Consider the following 27,793-nt stretch of genomic DNA (forward strand, 5'->3'; position numbering starts at 1 on the left):
GTTTTGACAACAAACAAGGTAAAGAGAATAAGAAGGTAACATGGGGGTGTGGCCTAATATGCGAATAAGTTGTGTGGTTAGGGGTGTGGGTGCTAATGAGTTCCTGCTGTTGGGTATAGCCTATTATGCTAATGAGTTCCTGCTGGGCTTTTTCTAGAAAAAAAGCCCTGGTGGGAGCTATATCAGAATGTGGACATTTCCATTCTCCACGTGGATTCCGGTGTGTACTATCCCCAGAACGCTATGCTGGCGGCCAAATCTTACGCAGACAGATCTTAAAACCCACGTATGAGTCGGCGCTGCAGCCCTCCGAGGGTTGGCGAGCTCGTTCGGATCCGCGCCAGAGACCCACCAGTCCGCTAAGAGACAGCAGCAGGAAGAGGGCGGAGTTGCTTAAGTGAGTGAGGCGTGGGAAAGAAGGCGGTGTGACGGGGAGCCCCTCCTAACGCTACTTTACCCGGCGGGAGGTCTGGAACTCTGGAGTCCAGTTTGTCTTCCCCTGGGGGCCGTAGAGTGGGGAGAGAGGCTGTTGCTGTGACACGACTCACGCTAGTCCTCCACATCTCTGAAGAGAACAAAAGCTGCAGTGGAGACAGGCTGGTGGCTTGAAGGGGCTTCCTTCCCCCCCAAAGAGCGCTCACAAAATGTTATAGGCTAAAGCCTGGCTCTCCTCCTGCATCGTGTGTCCTTTTGGCTCTTCAGTGTCCTAGCCGCAGCTATAGAACAAAATTTTGAGTCCAGTTTAATTCTGGGTGTAAGTTTTCGTGCGCACGCACAGTTCTTCAGCTGTGTTTAACAAGCTCCTTCCCCGCGACAGCCAGAGGAACTGCTGCCTGCTGTTAGTGAAGGAACTTGACATCGCCCGGTCTCCCTGCCAGTATTTCAGAGACTTTGCATTAATTGAAACGCTCTTTTACGCCACTTGTCGGTAATATCCCCAAAGTTTTACAAACGGCAGTACTGCAACCAACAAAAGAGAGGGATCTCTATCTGGTGCGTTTTTTGTCCTCAAGGGACTCCCTCCCTCATTTGTTGCTCACAATAATCCTAAAATGTAGGTGAGGCTGTCTGCGAGTCGCTGCAGAGCTAGAGAGTAGCTGAAAAAGGAACAGTGCAGCCGCGACACCAAGGAGCAACCCTCCCCCGGTTGGGGTATTATCGTTCAGCTACGGTTTAGATTTCACTTCTCTTGCAAGTTCCCTCTTCAGTAAGTCTCTACCTTACAAATAAATCAGCTTGCAAATCGTTTCCAAGAAATAGTGCCACTAAACGCTTTCATTCCCCCCCTTCTTTGAAGGGGGGGCCACGATTAAATACTTTCGTTTTCGTTTCTACCCCACCTTATTTAAGAGAAGGAGGCTCGCTTTCATTTTCTCACGCTGAACAGCAGCAGCACGAGAGAGCGGCCGTTTCTCCAGGAGTAAGTACAACGGGTACGATGTTCCTTAGGAGGGTGTCCGTTTCGATTGGCCCCTTTCTTGTTATTTAAAAGCTGAGCTAAGCCTTAACTGAGACGAATGCGATGCCTTGGAACACATCCCCCGCGGTCGCGCCACGTGCAGCTTTGGTGCATGAGATAGGACAGTAAAGAAGAATGCCTCCGAACAAGCAGAGTTGCCTCTCCTGGTTGCTTGGGATTGTTGGCTGACTGTGTCAAACCCCTCAAGGTTTTAGTGTTGCCAACCTCCAGGTGATGGCTGGGGAGCTGGGATTACAACTAATCTCCAGGCGACAGAGATCAGGTCACCCGAAGAAAATGGCTGCTCTGGAAGGTTGACTCTGTGGGACTATCACTATACCTTCTCAGCTCTCTCCTGTCCCCAAACTCCACCCTCCTCAAGCTCCACTCCCTAAATATCCTGCTATTTCTCAACCTGGAGCTGGCAGCCCAACAAGCCCAACAAAATTAGCATTGTTTTTGAGGTCCTCAGCAATGCTCCCTCTAAAGTGGGGAGTCTTGTGAGCCAAAATTCTACTTTGTGAGCAACTGGCATTAAAGGTGTGAGTGAGCAATTTGGCTACTGCATACATTAGTTTGCTCTGGAGCCATCCTTCCTCAGCTAAGACAAAAATGTGTGAGCCGGAGGCTAAAAAACTGTGAGCTAGCTCACGCCAACTCAGCTGAGAGGAAACACTGGTCCTCAGAACCTTTTCACAGACAGATATGAGATTTAAAATAGGCTGATTTTGGATAGGCAGTGCTGGAGTATTTATTTGAATGCTGTTTACCTTTTTGTTTTTCATTTTCTCTCTCCCTGTAATTCTTACCATTATTATTGGTATGGTATGGGGAGGTAAACTGATGTGACTGTGGTGTGAGAAGGGGGCGGGGTATTTGGGGCCTGGTAAGAACCAGACCAGCTCAGGACTCTCTGTGACCTTTTGTCCTGCTTGCATTTCTCTCGTTTTCTGTCTCTACTGTTGTATCTGTGTTTATGTTATGTGTTTTGGAAGCCTTTGGATGGTGGGGAGGAGGGAAAGGGCACCCCAGTTCCTGGTACTGTACCCCAGTTCCTGGTACAGCGTTGCCAGCTCCGGGTTGGGAAATACCTGGAGATGTGGGGAATGGAGCCTATGGAAGGTGGGGTTTGGGGATGGGAGAGACTTCAATGGGGTGTAATCCCATAGAGTCCACCTTCCAGCCATTTTCTCTAGGTGAACTGATCTCAGTCTCCTGGAGGTCAGTTGTGATCCCAGGAGATTGCCAGCTACCGCCTGAAGGCTGGCAACCATGAGGGGCACAGGGCCGCCATCTCCCAGGTGGGAAATTCATGGAGATTTAGGGGTAGATCCTGGGGGAGCTTGGGAAGGAAAGCCGGAAATAATGCCATAGAGTCCTCCCTTCCAAAGCCACCATTTTGTCCAGAGGAACTGATCTTGATAGTAAGTTCCAGGAGATCTCCAGGTCGCATGTTGGCAACCATAACTGTGACTGGGGGAGATGCCCTGGGGTTCTGATTCCTGTTCTGTTCCCTACCCCTCCCTGTACTTACTAAAAAAACCCATTCATTCCATTCATTCATTTCTTCACATTTATAGCCCGCCCTTCCCAGAAGTGGGCTCAGGGTGGGTAACATTTCATTTATACAAACATATTAGTACAGTAAAACTTGGAATTTAAAACATCATCATAGATGATAGCATAGAAAAGTTTGGTTATGGGAGGTTCCTGGCCATAGCCAGTGGTCATTACATAGCCGAAAGAATAACTGGGTGACAGACACCTCAGGAAGGCCATGTATGGATGTCCACTGCCTCAGCCAAAGGCCTGGCAGAAGAGCTCCGTCTTGCAGGCCCTGCAGAATTCAGGTAGATCTCGCAGGGCCCTGGTCTTAATGGGGAGCGTGTTCCACCAGGCAGGGGCAAGGGCAGAAAAGACCCTGGCCATGGTTGAGGCAAGACGGATGTCTTTTTGGGCCAGGGGCTACCAGGATGTGATGATCCATCGAGTTTAGTGCTCTTTGGGACATATACGGGAAGAGGCGGTCCCTCAAATATGTTGGACCCAGGCGGTGTAAGTCTTTAAAGGTTATTACCAACACCTTGAAAGGGATCCAGAACTCTACTGGTAACCAATGCCCTGTACAAGAAGAATGATTACAGTACATAATGCAAAACCTGAAGAGAAAATGAATGGCTACACTGGAAATGATTAACAGTGCTGCCAACAATTGAACATAAGCAAACCGGCTATCTGTCTAACATTGTTTAATCGCCCAAGATGTTGAGCAGTTTAAAAACCAGGGGTCATTTCGTAGAAAAAGAGCTAGGGGAACTCATTAGCATAACTCATTAGCATATGCCACACCCCCTGACACCACCAGAAGTGTGTCATAAGGCCACACCCCCTGACATCACCGGAAGTGTGTCATAAGGCCACACACCCCGCCCCCAACGGTCCCGGCCGCTGCCACCGGCCTTGCAGCTCCACTGCTGAGCCCCATGAGGGGCCCGGCGGGAGTGCAAGGTAGCCCCGCGAAGGCCCTCCCTGGCCCCAGGCAGGCAGGGGTGGGGAGAGGCGGGGAGGAAGCAACTTACCCTCCCTCTTCTCCTGCCTCCTCCTGGCTGAATGAGGGCCGGAAGCAGGGGGCGGGGCTTCATCATGTGCCCCGCCCCCCGTACCTCCCCCCGGGGCAACGTGATCCCCCGTGTTCCCCCCCCGAAATGACCTCTGTCAAAAACCAAAAACCTGGAAGGGAGAAAAAGTAAATGACAGATGGATGGGGGATCCCATTGGGTTAGATGAAAGAAATCAGGGCAGTTCAGTGTATTGGAGAAGCAGTCTAATAAGAGGGGAGGAAATAGGGCTGGAGTGGAGGTGGGGATTCTTCTCCCCTGCAGGTCCCTCTCTTGGCATATATTTATTATTTATTTGTTTTTAACATATATGCAGTGCTATCTCTAGGTTGCTTTATTTTGGCGGAGTGGTTAAGAGCTATGGACTCTAATCTGGAGAACCGGGTTTGATTTCCCCACCCCTTCACATGCAGCCAGCTGGGTGACCTTGGGTCAGTCACAAGTTCTCTCAGAGCGTTCTCTTAGAGCTATTCTCTCAAGAACAGTTCTCTCTGAGCTCTCTAAGCCCCACCTACCTCACAGGGTGGCTGTTGTGGGGAGAGGAAGGGAAGGGGATTGTAAGCCGCTCTGAGACTCCAAGTGAAGGGCAGGGTATAACACCTCCTCCTCCTTCGTGATACCCCTCCTATAAAGTGGAAATTGAACCTCACTTTTGAATTAGTCTTGTTAAATGAAGGCTGGTGCATCAGCACGCTCTATTGGATGGCTAAGGAGAGACGTGCTAGAGGTTTATAAAATTAGGAGTGGATAGAGGGAGCTTTTTCTCCCGCCCCCCACAATACTCGCAGTTGGGGACACCTAATGAATTGGGGGGGGGAGGATAGGTTCCTAACAGACAAAAGGAGATACTTCTTTACTCAGACTATGGAATTCACTGGGGGGGGGGTAGTGATGGCCACAAGCACAGATAGCTTGAAAGGGTGGTTAGTCAGATTCATGAAGATATGTCCCATCAGTGTCTCTTAGCCATGGTAGGAAAAGCAAACCTTCATACCCAAAGGCAACAGCAGGGGAGGGCCAAGGGCTTTTATACCCTGCTTGTTTGGCCCACCAGCTGCGCTGTGCAAGACAGGGAGGCTGGACTAGATGGACCACTAGTCTGATCCAGCAGGGCTCTTCTTGTGTTTGAGAGCATCATGCTGAGGGATGATTTTGGAAAATGCTCAATTACCAAGTGATAATTTTGTAACAAAAAAGCCTGCTCTGTTGCAAGGGTTGGACCTTTCGGGCCCTGTCCAGCTTTGGATACTGTTGCTTCTCCAGCCTCCAGTTTCTGTGGTTTACAGTAAAGAATTGTCATAATAACCTGACTGCAGAAGCAGAACTCATCCCCCTCCCCTAAAAAAAATGCAATAGCCTCTGCTCTGTATGCAGCAGGTCCCAGTTTCAATCCCTGGTATCTGCAGTTGAAAAGGATCAGGCATATGATGTGAGACTCCTCCACCAGAGACCTTGGAGAGGTGGCTGCCAGTCTGGGTAGGCAATGCCGACTACACATGTAAACTGGGGGGGAGGGGCAATTTTTCCATGGGGGACTCAGCCTCCCCTTGCAACCAGTTCCAGGCAATATTGAGTTTTAAACTTTCACGTGTGGATTCCCCCCCCCCCCCCTTTGGGCTGGAAAGAAGTCACTGTGTGATGGCTTTCCAGGCTCTTTGTTGTTGTTCAGTTGCACAGTCGAGTCTGACTCTTCGCAACCCCATGGACCACATCACACCAGGCCCTCCTGTCTTCCATTGTGTTCCGCAGTTTGCTTGATTTCATGTTCATTGCATCAATGACACTGTCAGACCATCTCATCCTTTGCCGTCCCCTTCTTCTTTGACCTTCAATCTTTCCCAGCATCAGGGTCTTCTCCGGTGAGGGCTCCCTTCTCATTTGGTGGCCAAAGTATTTCAGCTTCAGTATCTGGCCTTCCAGGGAACAGTCAGGGTTGATTTCTTTTAGGATTGACTAATTTGATCTCCTTGCAGTCCAGGGGACTCTCAAGAGTCTTCTCCAGCACCATAATTCAAAAGCATCTATTCTTCATTGCTCACGTTTTTACAAATTGTTGTGTCCACTGACCGCCACCAGAGGTCAGCGAATACCCCAGAGCTTGACTCTGGAGGAACAATGGGACAAGGCTCCTGGTCTCTCCACCGAGGGACCAATGGGACATTGGCGGGAGATTCAAACCCACCAACGGGACCTAGGGGGTGTCCCCAGATGTGTATATAGTTGGCCCACGGGCCGTTTTCCCTTTGTCTTGGTTGTGTAGCAGTGAGCGTGCAGGATGCTACGCGAACCGCAGCGGCCTTGCCATGCGGCTAACCCACTACACAATACAAATGCTAATTGAGCTTGCAGGATAAACAATGGGATGATTAAACACCCCCCCTTTCAAATGCTAGAGGAAGACAGATCTATGGAGACAGGGAATGCCTGGGCAGGGAAACAGAATTGGTAACATTCCTTGCTTGCAACAGGAAGGGAAGGTCTCTTGCAGCTGGATCCATCAGGGGAGACAGACCTCTGACCTGAGGTCTAGGGAAGTTGGCCATTTTTGTCTATCCAGCTGGCATAGAAAGCTGAAGAACACCTGATATTGCAAACGGTAATTGTGACCTTTTGTTACTGTCCATGGGGTTTTCTTGGCAAAGATACTGGAGTGGGTTGCCATTTCCTTCTCCAGTGGATCACGTTTTGTCTGCGGAGTGTCTATCCAGCTGGCATAGAAAGCTGAAGAACACCTGATATTGCAAACGGTAATTGTGACCTTTTGTTACTGTCCATGGGGTTTTCTTGGCAAAGATACTGGAGTGGGTTGCCATTTCCTTCTCCAGTGGATCACGTTTTGTCTGAGTTCTCCGCTGTGGCCTGTCCATCCTGGGTGGCCCTCCACGGCATAGCCCACAGCCTCATCGAACCATGCAAGCCCCCTCGCCATGTCAAGGCAGTGATCCATGAGGGAGCACAACGGAAGACAGGAGTGCCTGGGGTGATGTGGTCCATGGGGTCGCAAAGAGTCAGACCCGACTGTGCGACTGAACAACAACAACAAATTGTGATCTAAAAGGGTTTTCTGTTGTATCTTTGCACTCTCTAGATTAATAACAAAGGTTTTTGATATCCAGAACATATCAATCCTTGAATATGTTTGGTGTCTGTCAGAAAATAAGGTATAGTCCTTAATCCTGGCTTGCTGCACCCACAGTCAGACTGCAAAGCTTCTGTTGGGCCCAACATACTTGCTTGGCTCTAATTTATGTTTGGGGGGAAACTGTGTCTCAGTCTTTCATTTTATATCCTTGGCTGAGAACAGGTTTCTTCATGGTAGTGAAGGGGGGGGGCTGCTTCACCCACTCCTAAGCTCTTCTTTCAATTTCCATTTCATTTTTAAATGGTAAGCCCATCTGCATGGACAAGATCATCGGGGGGGGGGGACATGCAGGGCAGGGGCCTTTTAAAATTTCATTTTGCCCTGGGTGCAGCCCCCAGTGCCTGGGGTGATGTGGTCCATGGGGTCGCAAAGAGTCAGACCCGACTGTGCGACTGAACAACAACAACAAATTGTGATCTAAAAGGGTTTTCTGTTGTATCTTTGCACTCTCTAGATTAATAACAAAGGTTTTTGATATCCAGAACATATCAATCCTTGAATATGTTTGGTGTCTGTCAGAAAATAAGGTATAGTCCTTAATCCTGGCTTGCTGCACCCACAGTCAGACTGCAAAGCTTCTGTTGGGCCCAACATACTTGCTTGGCTCTAATTTATGTTTGGGGGGAAACTGTGTCTCAGTCTTTCATTTTATATCCTTGGCTGAGAACAGGTTTCTTCATGGTAGTGAAGGGGGGGGGCTGCTTCACCCACTCCTAAGCTCTTCTTTCAATTTCCATTTCATTTTTAAATGGTAAGCCCATCTGCATGGACAAGATCATCGGGGGGGGGGACATGCAGGTCAGAGGCCTTTTAAAATTTCATTTTGCCCTGTGTGCAGCCCACAGAAGAACATTAGCAAGGAATGTGCACTCTGTACATGTTCATGTTCTCAATATTTCTATTACTTAAAATGGTGTGGTACAGTTAGCATAAGAACATAAGAGAAGCCAATGTTGGATCAGGCCAATGGCCCACGCAGTCCAACACTTTGTCACACAGTGGCCAAAAATACCAGGTGCCAGTTTCAAAGTTTCAAAAATACCAGTTTCAAAGGGGCAACCAACTGGGATATATAAAAGGAATGACAGGATTGCCCATTGGAAACAATGGGAGAGTCTGGAAGGCCCATTGGAGATAATGGGAGCCATGAATGCCAATTAACTTGCATGGGCTCCACTGAAATACACTGCAGCACAAAAAAAGTTGCAAAGAAAATGCGGAGTGGTTTTTCTAGTAAGGTCTTTAGGCCCAGATAGGCTACTCTGGAACTGGAATGACAGCCCCCAGAGTGGAATGGTGATCCCTAGCAATAGAATCTGTGCTCTGGGACTGGAATGACAGCCCCTGGGAATAGGCTCAGTGCTCTGAGACTGGAATGACAGCCCCCTGAGTGGAATGATGGTCCCTGGGAGTAGCAGAGGTGTTCTGGGACTGGAATGACAGCCCTTAGAGTAGAATGATAGTCCCAGAATGCTGCTGCAAGTCCCAGGAATTGTCATGCCAGTCCCAGAGAAGACTGCTACTACTCCGAACTCTGTACATTACACAGAAATTGTGTGCACAGCAACTGTTTTGTATTCTGCCCTGACTCAGAGACTCCAGCCATGCATTTACCAAATGAAGGCATCTGTGATGTCACCATTTAGTAAATTTCAGTACAAAGTCACCCTTATGAATAAGGCAGAAACAAGACTCCTGTAAATGAATGTCCAGGAAAACTTTTAAACTGTTCCCCTATTGGCTCTTTTGTGTTGCCTCTCTTACTGTCAAATTTGTGACCATTAGCTTCTCCTATGCACATGGTATGTATAATTGCAGATCTTTAAGTGACTGTTCTAAAAGTGAATTTCAAAACCAGGAAACAGCAGGAGACTACTGAGGTACTGCTATAACCACTAGTCAACTCCCATCTTTTCCTGGGTTTAGCCTAACCCAGGGGCATTGCTTGGGGGAGTTCCCAGGGTTTCCCAGGCCTCCCTTAAATTTCTGGGGAGCCCCTCCCTGCCAGTCCCAGAGAAGACTGCTACTACTCCGAACTCTGTACATTACACAGAAATTGTGTGCACAGCAACTGTTTTGTATTCTGCCCTGACTCAGAGACTCCAGCCATGCATTTACCAAATGAAGGCATCTGTGATGTCACCATTTAGTAAATTTCAGTACAAAGTCACCCTTATGAATAAGGCAGAAACAAGACTCCTGTAAATGAATGTCCAGGAAAACTTTTAAACTGTTCCCCTATTGGCTCTTTTGTGTTGCCTCTCTTACTGTCAAATTTGTGACCATTAGCTTCTCCTATGCACATGGTATGTATAATTGCAGATCTTTAAGTGACTGTTCTAAAAGTGAATTTCAAAACCAGGAAACAGCAGGAGACTACTGAGGTACTGCTATAACCACTAGTCAACTCCCATCTTTTCCTGGGTTTAGCCTAACCCAGGGGCATTGCTTGGGGGAGTTCCCAGGGTTTCCCAGGCCTCCCTTAAATTTCTGGGGAGCCCCTCCCTGAATCCCACAAGGCTCCGCCTCCATAGATAGTGACAGTGGCCTTTGATGTCACTGGCTCCTCCCGATGATGTCACTGGACCCCTGTTCTTTTAAGGACCTAGCATAGCAATGCCTCTGGCCCAGCCCCAGCACCCTCCCTCCCCAAAACATTGGAAAGTCCATGTCCCTGCTACTGACCTTACCTCAGGGTCAAGCAGCTTCATGTGTGTTCTTATCCATTAGGCTGTTGTTTTTATACTCACAACAGAAAGATGTGGGGGTACTGTGTTCCGTTCATTTGGAGTACTGTGTACAGTTCCGGTCACCACACCTCAAAAAGAATATTATAGCATTGAAAAAAATGCAGAAAAGGGCAACTAGAATGATAAAAGGGTTAGAACACTTTCCCTATGAAGAAAAGTTAAAACGCTTGGGGCTCTTTAGCTTGGAGAAATGACGGCTGAGGTTTATAAGATTATGCATGGGATAGAGCCGGTTGAGAAAGAAGTGCTTTTCTCCCCTTTTCACAATACAAGAACTCGTGGGCACTCCATGAAATTGCTGAGCAGTCGGGTTAGAACGGATAAAAGGAAGTCTTTCTTCACCCAAAGAGTGATTAACACATGGAATTCACTTCCACAGGAGGTGGCGGTGGCTACAAGCATAGACGGCTTCAAAAGGGAATTAGATACGCATATGGAACAGAAGTCCATCAGTGGCTATTAGCCACAAGGTATAGCTAGGAACTCTCAGGCTGGGGCAAGTGATGCTCTGTATTCTTGGTGCTTGGGGGGGGGGCAACACTTAGAGGGCTTCTAGTGTCCTAGCCCCACTGCTGGACCTCCTGATGGACCTCCTGTTGGACTGGATGGGCCACTGGCCTGATCCAACATTGGCTTCTCTTATGTTCTTACGTTCTTATGTGTATTACAAAGAGTGGCTGGCTTAAAATAAAATCTAATACAAAGAGTAATCATTTCACACAGAGTGGGTGGGGGCCTCTCTGGAAAAATAGGATGAACATAAACCCAAACTCAAGATACAACAGGAAGTTACAGAGGGTGTGTGTGTGTAGGGGGGGGGAATAGCCTTGAACTTGTTAACGAATCCTAATTCAGCAGTTTTGGGGAATCCAAACACAAAATTGCTGACTTAGAATTGCTGCACACCCAGCTGTGACCTTCTTTTGCTGGAATAAATGTTGTTAGCCCTCCATGTGCCACTGGAGTCCCTTTGTTGCTAGTGATAATCAGACATGAACTTGTGAGGAGGAGGAATGCTCTCTGTGAAAGTGAAAGCATTTCTTGTCCTTTCCCAGAAATGTTGTGACTTCGCTTCTAACAGGATGAATTGCTGTTACTGGGCAGGAAGCCAAGGCTCTCTGCCAAGCTACTATGTGGAATGTTTCCCCCCCCATGCTTAGTTGGCCCTGCTCCTGAAGATCTTTTTAAAAAATTAATGTTTGATGGACACCTGACTTGGGGTGCATTGGTATGTTTCACTTTTCAAGCAGCTGAGGTCTTGGTGATCCACTGCAAAAGGGGTAGGGGAGAATTACCACCAGCCTTTTAATAGTGGGGCAGAGGATGATACTTCAGCAAATGCAGCTTTGCTCACCCCTCTTTGACCAGCTGAAATTCCTTTTTCTGTCCATATTTTGGATCTATGAAATTCCCACCCCTCTCTTTGCTTCTGGACACCTTGCGAGCAATGTTCCCTCTAAGCTGTGGAGTCTTGTGAGCAAAAATTCTACTTTGTGAGCTGCTGGCATTAAATTTGTGAGCAAGCTATTTGGCTGCTGCATAGATTAGCTTGTTCCGGAGCCATCCTTCCTGAGCTAAGGCAAAAATGTGTGAGCCGAAGGCTAAAAAACTGAGCTAGCTCACACTAACTCAGCTTAGAGGGAACACTGCTTGTGAGGGCTGGAAAAATCCTCTGTGAAAGACAGTTGACATAGGACACAGTTTGGACTGGTGAGCCATGTCCTAACCTGCTGTGACTTCATAGAGTTGTTCTCTGCCCCTGATCTGTCTCATCCTTCTCTTCCATGGGCTGAGTTCTTTGCCTGGGTTTTATTTGCAGGAAACACAATAGATGCCATCCTCTGTGACAGGGGTCCGCAACCCGTTTAAGCATGCAGATACTTTTGGAATCCTGACATGGTGTGGTGTGGTAGGCGCAGATACAAAATGGCTGCTGCAGGAGGTGGAGTCAACCACAAAATGGCTGTCACAGCTTACATTCCTTTTGCTGTAGTGAGAGCCTGAGGAGGACGGACCTCAGTGGGTTACAGCGCCACAAAGTCTACCCTCCAAAGCATCCATTTTTTCTTTGTTGTCTGGAGATCAGCTGTAATGTTGGAGGATCACCAGGTCCACCTGGAGGCTGGCATCTCTAGATCAGGCCCGTACCCAGGATTTCTTGTGTTGGGAGGCATTTAAATTTCTTAAAGGTAAAATAAAGGTTCCCTCGCTCAAAAGCCAGTCGAATCCGACTCTAGGGTTGCGGTGCTCATCTCCGTTTCAAAGCCGAAGAGCCAGCGCTGTCCGAAGACGTTTCCGTGGTCATGTGGCTGGCATGACTAAACACCAAGGCGCACGGAACCCTGTTACCTTCCCACCGTAGTGGTACCTATTTATCTACTTGCAATTTCTTGCTTTCGAACTGCTAGGTTGGCAGGAGCTGGAACTAGAGACAGGAGCTCACGCCGTCATGCGGCACACTCGGGTCTCGAACTGCTGAACTACCGACCTTCCACAGCCTGCAGTTCAGCGTCTTAACCACTTAGGGGGCACTTAATTCAACTTGATTAAGTTGACTTTGATTCAATTAACCTCTCTTCAAGACTCACGTCCTTTTCTTTTACAGGGGCTGGGTGGGGAAGATAGGTGGCAAGGCAAGGTGGTGGAGGAGCACCCTGCTGCGCTCAGCCGCGTGGAGAGCCAACACCTGGGAGAGACACCTCGGGCCCCTCCATTGCTCTTTCTAAAAAAAGAAAACCTTTGCAACCCCCCCTTCATGGGCGGGCCTGAACTTTGCAATATTGTAGAGCTCAGCCTGGGCAGGTCAGTCTCGCTCGCCAGCTCCCCCTTTTCCTGGGTGAGCTGCTCCTCCTCCCTGTTTGTGGCGCTCACTCGCCTGCCTCTCCCCCTCCTCGGTGCACCTTGGGCTTAGGGCTGCCAGGCCGCCTCCTCCTCCTAGGCCACTGCTTCCTCCTCAACCGGCAGTGGCCGAGCGAGAGCCAGCCAAGCACCTGCTGCACTTTGCCACTGAGAGAGCTGGTGCCAGGGAGAGATTCCTCGGGCCCCTCCATTGCTCTTCCCCCCCCTCAAAAAACCTTTTCAAGCCCCCCTTTGTGGGCCTGAACATTACTATATTGCAGAGTTCAGCCTGAGTGCACTTTCGGGAGGGGGGGGCGCAGAGTGCAGACAGACCCCTCGCTTGCTGGCTCCCTGTTCCCCTGGGTCAGGCTGCTCCTCCTCCTTGGCCACTGCCGCCCCCTTCCCCAGTGGTGGCTTGGCGAGCAGCTGGTGCCTAGAGAGGGAGTGAGAGCCAGCCGAGCGACTGCTGCAGCCAGGAAGATGTGGTCTGGGTTGGCAGCTGGCCTGTGTGCTTGCCAGCTGGCCCACTGCTCGCGGCAGTGGGAAAGGGGAGTTTGGAAAGTGGGGGGGGGCTCACAGTTGGAGGTTCCACTGTAGCTATGGGCCTGCTCTAGATCAGTAGCAATTGTCAATGGAAGGACCCTAGTATATACCAGTGTTTAGTTGATGCAATTCCAGAAACAAACTTAACCCTTTAGGACTCAGGGTCTGCAGTCTCATAATCCAATCTGCTTTTTTTCCCATAGCAGTCTCTCATTTTGACAAGTGAATTTTTGCACAGTCCAAAAGGTAAAGTCAGAGGGACTGTGAGGACTGTGATTGCTTTTAGTGAATTGTTTAGCCAATGGGTCGCTTCCTCTTTTCAATTTAATATTACTTTTATGTTCTGTTACCTGTGTCCTTAAGTTTTGTATTGATTTTCCAACATAAAGTTTATTACAGGGGCATTGTGTGTGTGTGTGTGTGTATAAAAACCTGTATTGAGTTGCATGTTGTAAAATCCTTTAGTGTATATATTTTCTTATCTAAAGGTATGATGAAATATTTCGTATTGCATGTTAACTTACAACAATTATCCCTGGTCAAGGCTAAACGGGTGCCCCTCGGGCCAGGGACAACCAGGAGGTCTTGCTCAGCAAATTACAATTTCCACAGGCAAAATGTCCATGGGGAGGATTAGGGCTTGGTAAAACTCTTTGATGGCTAACACGTTTTTGAGTGTTACTACAGGCTAGATGTTCCCTCAGATTTTTAGTTCTTATAAAAGCAGTCGTGGGTTTCTTGTCACATAACAAAATATTCTCTAGCAAATTCCAATTTTTACAAATATTCTTCTTCAGACTGCACACTTACATTATTATAAAATGGACTAGATATAATCCTGTCACGATTTCCCCCTTGCTCATGAGTAATTTCTTCCTGTCTGGTGCCAAGGTTTTCAGATAAGCAGACTGTAGATTGTATCAGCCAAAGATATAAAAAATATGCAATCTATCACTAAACTTTGCCTCCATTCCCAAGGACTGGAAGGTAGCTAATGTAACCCCCATCTTACTTACTTCTTTTACTTTCCACGTTTACTCGGCAGGCCAAATACTATTTGTGTGTATATTGTAGCTTGACTCTTCTTTAAAAGAGGTGCTGTAAGAAAGGTTACAGCAAAAACACCACCAAACACCGGGCCCTAAGTTTCAGTTTTAGAATGCCCCCAAGTTCATCTTAACTTTATTTTTCAACAGCCAAATTCTATAAAACCAGCAGTATGTGTGTAAAGTGATGAGTGTAAAGTGCCATCAAGTCTCGGCTGAATTATGGCAACCCCAGCAAGGAGCTTTCAAGGCAAGTGAGAAGCAGGGGTGGGACAAATTAGATACAATTGCCATTTTGAAGCCATTTAAAAACACAGCATGGCAGGCTGAGGCATTCTTGTCCTCCTCCCCTCCATGTCTTTTCAAGTCTCAAAATGCCTGAAAATCATGGGGGAGAGAGGAAGGGGAAGTTGCCAACTCCAGGCTCAGAAATATGTGGAGATCTGAGGGTGGAGCTAGGGAGAGTGCGGTTTGGGGACGAATGGGATCTCGGTAGGGTATAATGCAATTCAGTCCACCTTACAAGGTAGCCATTTTCTCCAGGAGAAGTGGAATGATATCTTTTTTCCCCTCAGTTAATATTTTATTGAAATGAATAATATGTTTTAAATAAATAATAAATACATGATTTATGCAGTCTAGAGATCCGTTGTGATTCCGGGAGATCTCTAGCCCCCACCTGGAGGCTGGCAACCGTAGACATGAATGGCTTCGCTTACCCCATTTTTAAATCACCTAATTAGTCTTTAAAAGGGTAGTGGCTTACACACGTCGAATCTGTGGCTGCCATCACATCTAGTTTGGCCCTTAGGGAAAATCACTCACATAGCAAATTTCCTAACCTCCTTGTTGTTACTTTATTAGTTTTCAAGATGGCAGCTATTAAGATGTGGTAAATCGTAAGTTGGTGTCTCAATGCTGATGAGCGGTCAGTGAACCCTACAGCATCTCTTCCTTCTATCAATGAAAAAAAGATGGATCAAGGAACAAAATGTCAAGAACCCAACAAAGATGAAGAATTCATCAGGCATTTGAGCTGTGATAAAGCAAAGGAAGGTAATAACACCCAAAGCACCAATGGAGTCAGAAGTGTTTTCAAAAATGGAGCGAATGTCAAGCTTAAGTAGGGTTGTAAGGTCCACCTGGCCACCAGTGGGGGATGGGGGGAGGCATAGGGTTACCAGGTCTGGATTGGAAAAACTCCTGGAGATTTGGTGATGGAGCCTGGGGAGGACAGGGACCTCAGTGGGGTACAATGCCATAGAGTCCGCCCTCCAAAGCATCCATTTTCTCCAGAGGAACTGATCTCTGTGGTCTGGAGATGAGCTGTAATTTTGGGGGATCCCCAGGTCCCACCTGGAGGTGGGAGGATCAGAAGGTAGGTGAGAGCCAATCCAGTGTGGAGGAATGTTACAACTGATCGATGGAGACAGAACTGCTAGGGATTCTTTGATTGGCTTTGTTGTACTACACACAGTGCCCCTTTTTTGTGTTTTTAATGTTTAAGTGGTTGTATCTCACATTTCTCCCCATAATATTTATATCCCCTTACGTCCTCAGTGGGGACCCAAATATCATTCTCCCTTCCTCCTTTTTCTTCTCACCACAACAACCCTGTGAGAAAGGTTGAGAGGACGACTGGCCTAAGGTCACCAGCAATATTCCATGACAGAGTAGGAATTAACACCAGGGTCACCCAGATCCTACAATGTGGGTCGGGACCCAAAAGCAGGCTGCAAAGCCTCTGAAATTAGATCGTGGGCCAGCTCTCCCTAATGGCCATCCCTGCCTTTTCCATTGCTCTCTTTTGTATTTGGAAACCAAGCTCTCACCCTGGAAGCAATATCTTCCATGTCATACATTAGTTGGTATTTTCCCCCTTCCCTGCATATACATGTTGATCATGTAAAACATGTCCTGATGCTTACTAGAGTAATTTTCTTAGAATCTTAAGATGGATTAGAGGGGTTAATGGAAAAGTAGAGGGCGGTCAAAGGCTGGGATGTAGCCTCCATAGGCAAAGGCTGTGTGTATCGGAATGCCACTTGCTTGGGGTTCATAGTAGGAACAGCTGCGATGTGAGTTGGTTTCTCAAAAACATCTGGCTAGCCACTGTAGATAATGGAATGATGAACTAGGTGGCTGCCAAAGTCATAGTTTGCCTAGGGTGCCAAAAAACCTTGGGCTGACCCTGGATGGGTCACCATACAAAGTACATTTGGACTTGTGGGTCTCCATACTGAAAAGGTTGGGAACCTCTGCACCGCACCGGCTGTCCATAAGCGTAGTCAAGGGTAGCTAGCGAGACAAAAGGGTAAAATATCTGGACACAGTGCTTTAGATAAACTGGCATATCAGTGGACAAACATCTGCTGCTATGCTTATTGCTGATCTGGGTGAAGAAAAGTAACAACTGATGTGCACAAGCCCAGGCTATGCATTGTTAAACTGCTCAGAGTTGTCATAATGTGGATGTTTATATTATATTTTATATGTTTTAATTATGGCACGGTAATTACCCTGCCCTGAGCCCACTGGGAAGGACGGGATACAAATGTGAAAAATAAATAAATAAATAAATAAAATAACTTGCAAAAGAACCACAACACCTAACACAAATACCATCCACGTGTTGAGATAATTTGAAGAAGGCTGCCAAGTTATCTCAGATGAATCAAGGTGTTGTAACCATCACACCTGAGTATCTTTGGCAGCCTCCGTTGGGCAGCCCCAACAATATTAATGTTGTTTCGTTTCTTAGGTTGTCAAGCTTTCTCCAGGAAACACTGGCGTAATGGGATAGCATTAGGTGCTATGATTATCCTGATTGTTGTGATTGGTTTGGCAACTGCTCTGGGCGGTGAGTTTCATTCTCTCTCTGTCAAGTTCCCACCTGTGAGACATGGCATATAAATTCTATTTTGAACACGGGTTGCTAATCGATAATGGTCTATTAAATGCTGTATTAAAATACTCATAGGTCTGCTTCTAAAGCAGCTGGACCAAGAAACCAGCTAATTTTGCAAATGGCGACTGTCCCTGAAGCCATCTAGGCATTCAGCAACTTCAGTCTGAAATTTCCAAAGCCTGGTTAGAAAAAGATAAGTGCTTGTAAATGTGAGTGTATCTGTGTGTGTGTGTACACAGCAGAAGTAACAGCCCTCAGCCATCGTGATATGTGCTTGAACTTCTTAGTCTAGCCAGCCTCTTCTATTGTTGGAAGTGGGGGACTTTCCGCTGTATCCTGTTTCAAACTTCAGAGAGATGGCACTATAGACTTAGATAGAGAGGTCGGGACACACACACAGCATCCTTTCCTTCCTACTATCTGATACTATCCCTTTGAAGTAGGATGCTATCCTTAGGGACAAGACTTCCTTCCTTCCGGTTTGACACCTCTCTCTCACCCACGCAAAAGAGCACACACTCACCATCCTTGCCATCATGGATGTAGGACAGGCATTCTCCATCTGCATAGCTAGTTTAGATTAGATTCTATCCCTGTCTCTCAGCCTATATTATCTAGAATGTAGTTCCTTGAATAAAGGACTCTTGTTAGTTCGAAACTGACAAGTGGCTCTGTGTAAATGTGTACGTTTGCTAGCACATGGGAAGCTGCTGCTGCATGTAGCCTGTTGCACTCTGCTATGTATAGAGATTCCTGGCTGTACCATAGCAGTGAATCTAACATCTATCGCCCTTCCCCAGCTGGCGTTTCAAGGTAAGGGAAGCAACCCAGATTCTGCTGAGACCACTGGAGCCCTGAAGCTGTCCGCAAGGAACGTCTGGTACTGAGCTAGAATTGGGCTTGCCATAGTTGGTCAGTAACGAGCAGGACTAAAATAGATGGAGACAAGCAAAGGAGGTGAAAGGCGTTGTGACCTCACTAGTCCTACAAAGGAGAAGATCCAGCCTTGCAGGGGCGGGGCAGGGGTCTACTTTCCATCATCGGTGGGGCTCTTGCACGACTGCTTGTGTACATTATTCAGTCTGGCCAACCTAACTTTGGGGTGAGTGTGAAGTGTGAATGAGGATAGCATAGGATGCACAAATAAAGCTTTATTTGATTTAATAGATCCTTGCCTGGGGATCTCCCATCTGTTCACTGCTGGATAAGGAGTCCACAGGCCCTGAGCCGTCTCTGGGGTCTGATTAGCCTTGGAACAGAAAATTAATAATAATAATAATAATAATAATAATAATAATAATAATAATAATAATAATACTTTCCGTTTATTAATCGATAATAATAATACTTTAATGTTTGTAGGGGATAGGGAAGACAACATATATTCATTTTAATTGCACCCGCCGACACTGCCCAGTGTAGAACGTCTGGCTTCGTCATTGTCCGGCACGGCTGCTTTGCTGGCCAGGCTCCAGGACCCGTATTTCTATCGCCACACTGCCACTGCCTGGCCGGAACGTCCATTGCAGGAGTTCTTTCTGTAGCCGGCAAGCTTGTTTTGCCTTACAAGCCTTGATCAGGACGTCTCCAGAAGGGAGATTGGCGTGCCCACCCTCGCTAAGGAGCGGTTCCCATTTTATCTACTCGCCGAAACTTTCGAATCGCTGGGTGGACGATGAGCTGGGGACAACAGGCTGGCTGCTCACACCAGCGCGGGGCTTGAACTAACACAGTTCAGATGTTAAGGCAGTGGGATATACCCACTGTGCCACCGCTCCCCTCAGTGGCCTCAGGTGCGATTTTGCATTTAACAGTGCCAACCTATCCTTTAAAGTTTTATGTTGTACTTGTGTATGCTTTCTAGTAATGCAGCAGACGCTTCAAATGCCCGCCCCTTGTTTCTTCCTGTATATCTAGGTGCCATTCCCACCTCAGCCAGGGCCAGTTCCAGGTTTTTGTAGGCCCTGGTCAAAAGAGTATAAGTAGGCCCCCTTTCCCACTTTGAGTTCCCGTTAGGAAGAAAGATCCAGGTGATCAGCCATGTTGGTCTGAAGCAGTAGAACAAATTTAGAGTCCAGTGGGGCACCTTTAAGACCAACAAAGGCTTATTCAAGGAGAAAGGAAGAAAGACGGGGTACAAATGAAGTAAACAGACAAGTTATCTAAAAAGAATCCTGAGAGATACATTAGCAAAAGCTATAGTGACTTGGTGAAGATTATACAGTGAGCCAAAATTAAGGCTGAGTGATGAGGCCCACCAGCGGCTCTCACTGGTGAGTGGGTGCCCACCTAAGCCTACCCTTGATGCCACCCCTGACACCACCCTCAATACAAGTTAAAGTGTGCCGTCAAGTCACAGCTGACCCATGGCAACCCTCGTGGAGTTTTCAGTGCAAGAGATGAGCAGAGGGGCTTTGCCATTCCTAGCCTCTGTGTAGCGACCCTGGAATTCCTTGGTGGCCTCCCATGTAAGTAGTGAGCTTCTCAACCCTGCTTAGCAGCCAGTCTCTAATAAGACCAAGCTTGTCTGCACTATTAGGTCTGCTTATTGCCCTCCCCCATAGCGCAAAACAAAGTGTGCGAGTACAGGAAACAGAATAACAATACTTTGTGCTTCACAAATGCAGTTGTATGTGTCAGTCAGCTCATCCATTGGACTCAGCAACAGAAGGCAGTGTGTGTGTGTATGTGTGTGTTCAGTATAAACATGCAAGTCTGTGTTTTCTTTGCCGGTAGAGGGAAGCAAGCCACTTTGGCCTCTGCTGTGCTGAAACCAAGGTATCATTCTTTAATAACTGATGTTTGCAGTCCTTGAATATATTTCATGCATGGGGTATATAGTTCTCACATTCAAGGAGGCACAAGGATTGGTTGTGTGTGTTTATTAAAAAGGGTTTGTGTTGATTTGTTTCCTTGTCTTCTACTCTTTCAGTCACAGGTTCAGAACCATGTTCAGTTGTCACTTATGCCTCATGCCCCAATGGATGGATTGGATACCTGGGGATATGCTACTACTTCTCTGAAGATGAAGCAGACTGGCTTTCAAGCCTCAGAAACTGCTCCTCGCTAGGGGCCTCCCTGTCAACCATCGAAACACACTGGGAAATGGTGAGGGAAAGACAGGCACTGTGTTTCTCAGAAGTCTTTACCAGAATCTCACCCCCACATCACTGGCCACAAGCGGCAACATGTTACCGCTTGTGGCCAGTGATGTGGGGGTGAGATTTCCTGTTTTGAAAGAAGGGCTGGTGTCAGCATTCCTTGAGGTGAGGCAACTGGCAGGGCCCCCCAACCACATGCTGCCAGGGAAGGGCCTACAGGTGGTGTGCAATGGTGGCGCTTCTGACAGAGACTGTGGTGGTGTTTCCTGTTGACACACACTACCCAGCACCATCTGGGAAATGGCGTACAGGCAGGGGAAGGAAGAACACACAGGCAGGTGGGGAAGTGGATGGGCTTGAAGGAAGGCACAGGTGGGAGAGAGAGCGGGGGGGGGGGGCCCTGGGCACTCTGCCTAGCCCCCCCCTAAAAAAACCCAAAAAACTGCCGTCAGACCTGTTTGAAAGTTTAGAGGTTTTCCAAATTTGAAATTTAAGAATTTAAATGGGAATACTATAGATGCCACCCAGTTTACTTCCACTCTCACTGAAATAACTAAATGGACAGGGAGCAGTGAACATAATTAACTTTAATGTGGGTAATGCTTTGCTAGTGTATATGTGACTACTACCCAGAAACATTTGGTTTGTGAGATTAGGAAATGCCGTACTTGTTAACTGAAACAATACTTGGTAACAAGAGAGACAGACAGACAGGTCTCTCAGCCACATACAAAATTAAAGAAAAATGCCCTTGAGATCCAGAAGCTGAAACTCAGGTGGCAGATCTTTAAATCCAAGTTCAGCATTTAAAAATTCTAGAGCTTTGATTCTGTGGGGAAGATTGCCAATCAGAGGTTCAAAAATGTGAGTGAAAATTTCCATAGAGCATGCTTCAGTTCTGTGCAAAAAATGTCATTGTTATAGCCAGGGCTTTTTTTGTAGAAAAAGCCCAGCAGGAACTCATTAGCATAATAGGCCACACCAAACAGCAGGGACTCATTAGCATAATAGGCCACACCTCTGACAGCAGAACTCATTGGCATATTAGGCCACACCTCCATGTTACCAGAAGTGTGCTCATCCAGCCACACCCACCTTATGCTTCTTATTCTGTTTGCCTTGTCTGTTGTCAAAACCCAGGGCTTTTTTGTAGCAGGAACTCCTTTGCATGTTAGGCCACACACCCCTAATGTAGCCAATCCTAATGAGTTTCTGCTGTTGGATGTGGCCTATTATGCTAATGAGTTCCTGCTGGGCATGGCCAACTTGGGAGCCAGCCGGAACTCCGTTCCTGTGCGTTCCTGCCCAAAAATAGCACTTGGAATTACCACAGGAACAAGGCCGGTCACATCCCTTCAGCCAGACCTACCTGACAGGATTATTATGAGTATAAAAATGGAGGAGAGGAGAACAACGTAATCCGCTTTGTTTCTCCATTAATAATAATAATCTTTCAATTTCACCATTGAGGAGAATGGTGGAGTATAAAAGTCATTATAAATCAAATGTTGGCTACAGTTTGCAAAATGGGATGATCACTAGGCTTGCCAGCTCCGGGTTGGGAAATTCTTGGAGAATTTGGGAGTGGATTCTGGAGAGGGCGGTATTTGGGGACAGCAGGGTGCTCATCAGGGTACAATGCCAGAGAGTCCATCTTACAAAGCAGCCATTTTCTCAGGAGAACTGATCTCTATCGTCTAAGGATCAGTTGTAGTGGTGGGTGATCTCCAGGCCCCATCTGGAAGCTGGCAACCCTAATCACACTTGCTGTTGGTTCATCCAGGATTGCTGCAGCTCTTGGCAGGAGGCAAAGCTACTCATTTCAGTATTCAATATACCCTTAAAGTATTCAGTGTACCATTAAATACTGGAAGCCTGGGGAACTACAGGATTGGCAAGAGGAGCAAGCAAGGGCAGAGCTCCTAGTATTAGTAATAAAATAGCTTAATTAGATTGTAAATTAATGGGAAAATGTTATATTAGATGTAGGCCTCTTTGGGAGTATACCAGGAATAGGTATAAGGTTTGTTAGAAGAAAAAGAGGAAAAGGACTCTCAAAGTGGCTTACAATCCCCTTCCCTTCCTCTCCCCACAACAGGCACCCTGAGAGGTAGGTGGGGCTGAGAGAGTTCTGAGAAAACTATGACTGGCCCAGGGTCACCCAGCAGGGTCACCCAGCTTATCACAAGATAAACTCTTTCGAAACACCACTGCAGCACTTCTCACCAGCAACTGGATTTGGTGTTAGTACAGCATCCTTTATACTGTCTTCTTAACGAACGTCATTAACCTAATTAATCGGAGCATTTTTGTTCACCCCAAAGGATTTCCTGCTGCGTTATAAGGGTCCCATTTATCACTGGATCGGCCTTAGGAAAGATCAAGGGAAGCCTTGGGAATGGACAGACGGGAGAGTCTTCAACAACACGCTGTGAGTTTGATCTTCCTTTTTCATTCTTTAGCTTTGGAGGACTCATGTTGGAGATAACTGAACTCCGGTTGGAGGACTCTGAACTCTCATGATCAAGGCTTTGCTAAGGTGGCGGGGAAAGGAGTGTTGGAAGCAAAGAGGTGACTAGCGGTCTTGGCATAGGGTTTATACTAGTGTGTTTTTCCTCCTAGAGGTAAAAGGAAAATTTGTTAATATTTCTTTACTTATTAGATTTTTTTAGTTGCCACTCCCCCGAAGGGTCTCATGGTGACTTACAATATTAAAACCAATAAGGCAAAGCATAAAAACAAATATAAAACATTAACATTAAACTATGAAATTACTAAAATATGTGGCTATCACCATACCACTATTAAAACAACCCAAACGTGGATGCTCTCCAAAGGCCAACCTGAACAATTCAGCCTTGGATACCCTGCAGAAACTAAACAAGTCTGGCAGGGCATGGGTGTCATCCGGGAGTGCATTCCACAGGGTAGGGGCCACAACTGAGAATTTCTTTCCTCTGGTAATCGTTCTGCCATCCTGGGGCCAGGCTCCTGCAAGGGGCCCCTAGACAATGACCAAAGGGAGTGTGTGCGGGGGGTTGTAACGGGAGAAGCAGTCCCTTAGGTATGAGGGTCCCAGACTATTAAGGGCTTTAAAGGTTAACACCAAAACCTGGTAGCTGCATTTTGGACCACCTGCAGTTTCTGAAGCATTTTCAAGGTTCGCTCTACGTAAATTGAAGTAGTCCAGTCTAGAGGTGACTGTTGCATGGATCAATGTAGCAAGGTGTGACCCAGACTAATGAGCCAGTTGGCTGGCCTGGCATAGGTAAAAAACCACTGACTGTGCTACCATGGACATTTGTTTATCCGATGATAGCACAGAATCCAGCCACACCCCCAAGGCTCTTTACAGCATCTACGGCTGTCAACTGGACACGGTTGAGTCTTGGGGGTGACTCTCCAGCTAGCATCTCAGTCTTTCCCAGCCACATGACCTCCATCTCGAATGGATTCAACTTCAGCCAGCTCCCCCTTAACCATTGGGCTACCGCATCCAGGCACTGGGATAGTGCTGAGAGCCCTGCTACTAGCTACTTATCCAGCAGGAGGAAAAGTTGAGTCTCATCAGCATATTGATGGCACCCAACACCAAACTTCCTGACGATCTCAGCAAGAAGGTGCATATGTATGTTAAATAACCTTGGAGAGAGGATTGAACCTGGGGACCCCACAATTCAGGTCTCGTTGGGAAGACCTCTCCTTCCTGATAGCAACCCTCTGAGAGCATTGTTGGAGGAACGAGTAGAACCTTACCACCAGGGAGGCAAGGTGGCTGATCAGGACCAAATGGTCAACTATATCGAAGGCCGCTGATAGAGCCAGAAGGGTCAATATGGCCAGCATGCCTTTATCCAGATGTGAATGGAGATTGTCAGCCAGTGTTGTCTCGGTCCCAGAGCCAGGCCTGAAGCCCAATTGAAAATGGTCGAGGGCAGAGGTCTCATCCAGGAAAACCTGGAGCTGCTAAGCCACTGCTCACTCAATTATCTTCCTCAGAAAAGGTAGATTAGACACTGTGGAATAATTGGCCAGCTCCTTTTTATCTAGGAAGGTTTCTTTAGCAAAGGTCTAACAATCGTCTCCGTAAAAGAGCTTGGAAAACAACCCTGTGAGAGAGACAATTTAATGATCTGTCTCAGAGGGCCACGTACCAGTTTGTGGCGTGATTTTACCAGCCACAAGGGACAAGGATCCAAGGAGCAGGTAGTTGGCTTCACAGGTGTCAGGATCCTTTCAACATCCGTAAGGGTGAATAGGCCAAAAGAGTTCAAAAAATAACCAGGCAGTGCAAGTGGGGAACCCCCATCCCACTACTGTTATCAAATTCAGCAGCCAACTCCAGGCAGAGCTTGGAAACTTTACCTGCCAAAAGGTTTGCAAATGAATCACAGCTGAGAGCCAAATCAGTACCAGTTTTAGGACACACCAAAGGAGTGGTCAATTGTCGAACCAGTCTGAATAACTGAGCTGGTTGCAGGCTAGCAGGCACAATGGAGGCAGCAAAATAATCTTTTTTCGCCACTTTCACTGCCACCTCGTAGGCCTTCAGTTGGGCTCTGTAGTGTGTTTTCACAGCTTCATTCTGTCTTCGTCGCCAATTCTGCTCTAGCAGTCTGAGCAACCTTTTAAAATCTCTCATTATACCAGTGAGCCACGGGGGGCGCAGAGTGCATTGGGGAGCAATCCAATCGATAGCTTCCTGAAGACCTCTGTTCCAAATCTCAGTCAGCTTATCAAAGGAACTGCCAGCAGGTCCAGATAAATCCCTCAGAGCACCAGGATCCATTAGTCTCTGCAGGTGAGCATAAATATGCTCATTGCTTCCCCAGGGGGAAGTGGCCACCCCCAAACTGACCCTCACGAGGAAGTGATCTGACCATGGCACTGGTTCACAAACAACTGTGCTATTCAGATTGCAAAAGATCAAATCTAGCGTGTGACCAATAAACCTGGGAGAGTCCCAGTGTTGCCATGGCAGCCGTGAAGTCTGCAGCTGCACCAAGTAAGGAAGTCTCTTCTGCATGGACGTTAAAAGCCCCCCAAGATCAACAGTCTTGGGAAACGCAGTGTCCACTCAGCTACAGCCTCTGATCGCCTCAGAAGGGAGTCCACTGGTGAGCTGGATGGACCGTACACCAGCCAGGACTCCCGCCCCTCTCCCTGACACCCCATGCCAGGCCAACACATTCAAGTTCAGTGGTGTTTGGCCCAGGGGTCCTCTGGAAGGGAACACAGTTTCAGATGAAGACTCCACTCCCCCCCATCCCTCAGTTTGATGTTGATGGAGGATCAGGTATCCTGGGGGAGTAAGCTGGGTGAGAGGAACTGCCTCATCCTCACCTACCCAGGTTTTGGACAAGCAAGGTAGGTCAAAATACACTTCCCGTATAGTCTCCTGGACAATTGTGGTCTCATTTCTTTTCTCAATTAATATTTTATTGAGATTTTGTAAATATTAAAAATAATGCAAAAATGCACAGCAAATTTATACAGCTCATATAATGGAACTTAACACCAAGTTAGTAGTACATAAAAGAACCAGAGATTGCTTTAAAAAAACACACCACTGCATGGAGGTTGAGATGCAGAACATAGTAACTAGTGCATAGGTTTTACCACAAACATAAGTCATTGATTACTTTAGGAATTCCCTGTTGAGAGGTCAAATTCTCTAAGATGGGGGACCAGATAGATGTAAAATTAGACAGTGACAAGCAATGTTCCCTCTAAGCTGTGGAGTCTTGTGAGCAAAAATTCTACTTTCTGAGCTACTGGCATTAAATTTGTGAGCAAGCGATTTGGCTACTGCATAACTTAGTTTGCTCTGGAGCCATCCTTCCTGAGCTAGGACAAAAATGGGTGAGCCGGAGGCTAAAAGAACTGAGCTAGCTCACACTCAGCTTAGAGGGAACACTGGTGACAAGTGCTTGTCACAATGTTTAAGACGTGGTCTTATTTCTTACTGACTTGGCATTATACAGCATCAGGGTCAAAGAGAAGGGAATTAACTGGGCACACTGCCATCCGACACGTTCTCCTGTGTTGCCTCCAAACTTCTGACTTCCAGATAAATTTGCACCAAGGCTTCAAATGTTATTGACATTCAGCAATAGCCATTATAATAGCGTTTTGCCATCTTCTTGCAGGTTTGACATTATTGAGGGGGGATACTGCGCCTACCTGAATGATGTGGCAGTCATGTCCTCGTGGTGCAAGACCAAGAAGAACTGGATCTGCAGCAAGCCGGATGCTAATGTGCAGGAAAGGAAGCAGGTGGAAAAGAGAGATGTAAAGCAGGGCTGCGTGAAGGATGGTTTCAAGTAATGAATGAGGAGGAAAAAATGCATACATCACATTCAACAATATACTTACTATAATATGTTATCTCTGTCACATGTGTCTGAAACTGGAGAACATAAGGGACGATGGCCAGGGATGCAATCCGAAGCACTTCTGTAGGCAGCCACCAGAGGGTGCCCTGTTTCAGTAAACATCTGGAGAGGATTTACAAAGAAAGTTTTGAGAGAATTCGGTTGGAAGTCTGGACAGTATCTAGAAATATAAGAACCATTTTGATTGGGCAGCAAAAAAACCCAACACAAGTTAAAGGGATGTAAGAAATGAATGAGCAGAATACTTAGTCGTGGCTGAAGTACGTTCAGAGATGTGGGCTATCATTTAATAGCCGATAAATTTCAAGATGGGTAGCAGTGTTTGTCTATAGTAGTAGGAAAGAGCAAGAGTCCAGTAGCGCCTGAAAGACTAACAGGATCTGTGGCAGGGGTAGGAGCTTTTGAGAGTCACTGGTCAGTTCCTCAGACAGCCAATAAATAGTTATGTGCTTGGGGTATTTTTATTCATTGATGCTGATCCATTTCTCTGCCAGTTAAAAAATAGTAACAACAAGCAAGGACCTGTGAGAAATTCAAGGGGAAATCCTCCCCACCCACGCACTTCAAGTCTCTCTCTGCACTCTCTTCCATACTACCTACTCTGTTGCCGCTGCTGCTGCCTCCAAGAGGAAAGGAAGAATCCTGCTGGGGGAGAATAGGTGCTGAGTATGGACAGCACTTGAACTGGGATGGAGCCCTCAGTCACCAGGCTGCCAACCCAGTCCAGACACTGCCGACACTCGGCACTCAACATCTGCTTTCTCCAGCAGGTTTCCTTCCCTCCTGGAGGCTGCAGCTACTGACATAAGCTAGTATTTTGTGTACCATTGTGCTGCTTCTACATTTTTTTATATATAAATCTTTATTTTAATTTTCAATAAACCGAATAAAGCAGTAACAACCAACTGTAATAGAAAAAACAATAATCATGTGAGAGAAAAGTAAAATACATATTAAAAACAAGAATTTCAAGACCCATGTTCATTTGCATAG

General features: G+C 47.0%; 1 protein-coding gene across 2 annotated transcripts; it reads left to right on the plus strand.

Annotated features, from left to right (window-relative positions):
• Positions 1 to 1,340: 1,340 nt before the first annotated feature.
• LOC107120701 (C-type lectin domain family 2 member D-like) lies at positions 1,341 to 27,793 on the plus strand. Of its 2 annotated transcripts, none has more exons than XM_015423470.1 (6): positions 1,341 to 1,420; positions 15,261 to 15,452; positions 17,158 to 17,256; positions 20,237 to 20,412; positions 22,730 to 22,836; positions 26,555 to 27,793. In XM_015423470.1, the coding sequence occupies exons 2-6, from the start codon at positions 15,371 to 15,373 to the stop codon at positions 26,730 to 26,732; spliced, it is 642 nt and encodes a 213-aa protein (XP_015278956.1). In that variant the 5' UTR covers positions 1,341 to 1,420; positions 15,261 to 15,370; the 3' UTR covers positions 26,733 to 27,793. The 2 variants fall into 2 exon arrangements, with proteins under 2 accessions (XP_015278956.1, XP_015278957.1); XM_015423471.1 differs by having other exon boundaries at positions 1,385 to 1,433.

Source organism: Gekko japonicus, unplaced genomic scaffold (genome assembly GCF_001447785.1).
Source record: "Gekko japonicus isolate JY-2015 unplaced genomic scaffold, Gekko_japonicus_V1.1 scaffold2304, whole genome shotgun sequence".
NCBI lineage: Eukaryota > Metazoa > Chordata > Lepidosauria > Squamata > Gekkonidae > Gekko > Gekko japonicus.

Coding starts and splice junctions, on each gene's coding strand:
- LOC107120701 (XM_015423470.1), top strand. CDS start 15,371: ATGGATCAAGGAACAAAATGTCAAGAACCCAACAAAGATGAAGAATTC. Junction 17,257..20,236: donor TTTGGCAACTGCTCTGGGCG/GTGAGTTTCATT, acceptor CTACTCTTTCAG/TCACAGGTTCAGAACCATGT. Junction 22,837..26,554: donor AGAGTCTTCAACAACACGCT/GTGAGTTTGATC, acceptor ATCTTCTTGCAG/GTTTGACATTATTGAGGGGG.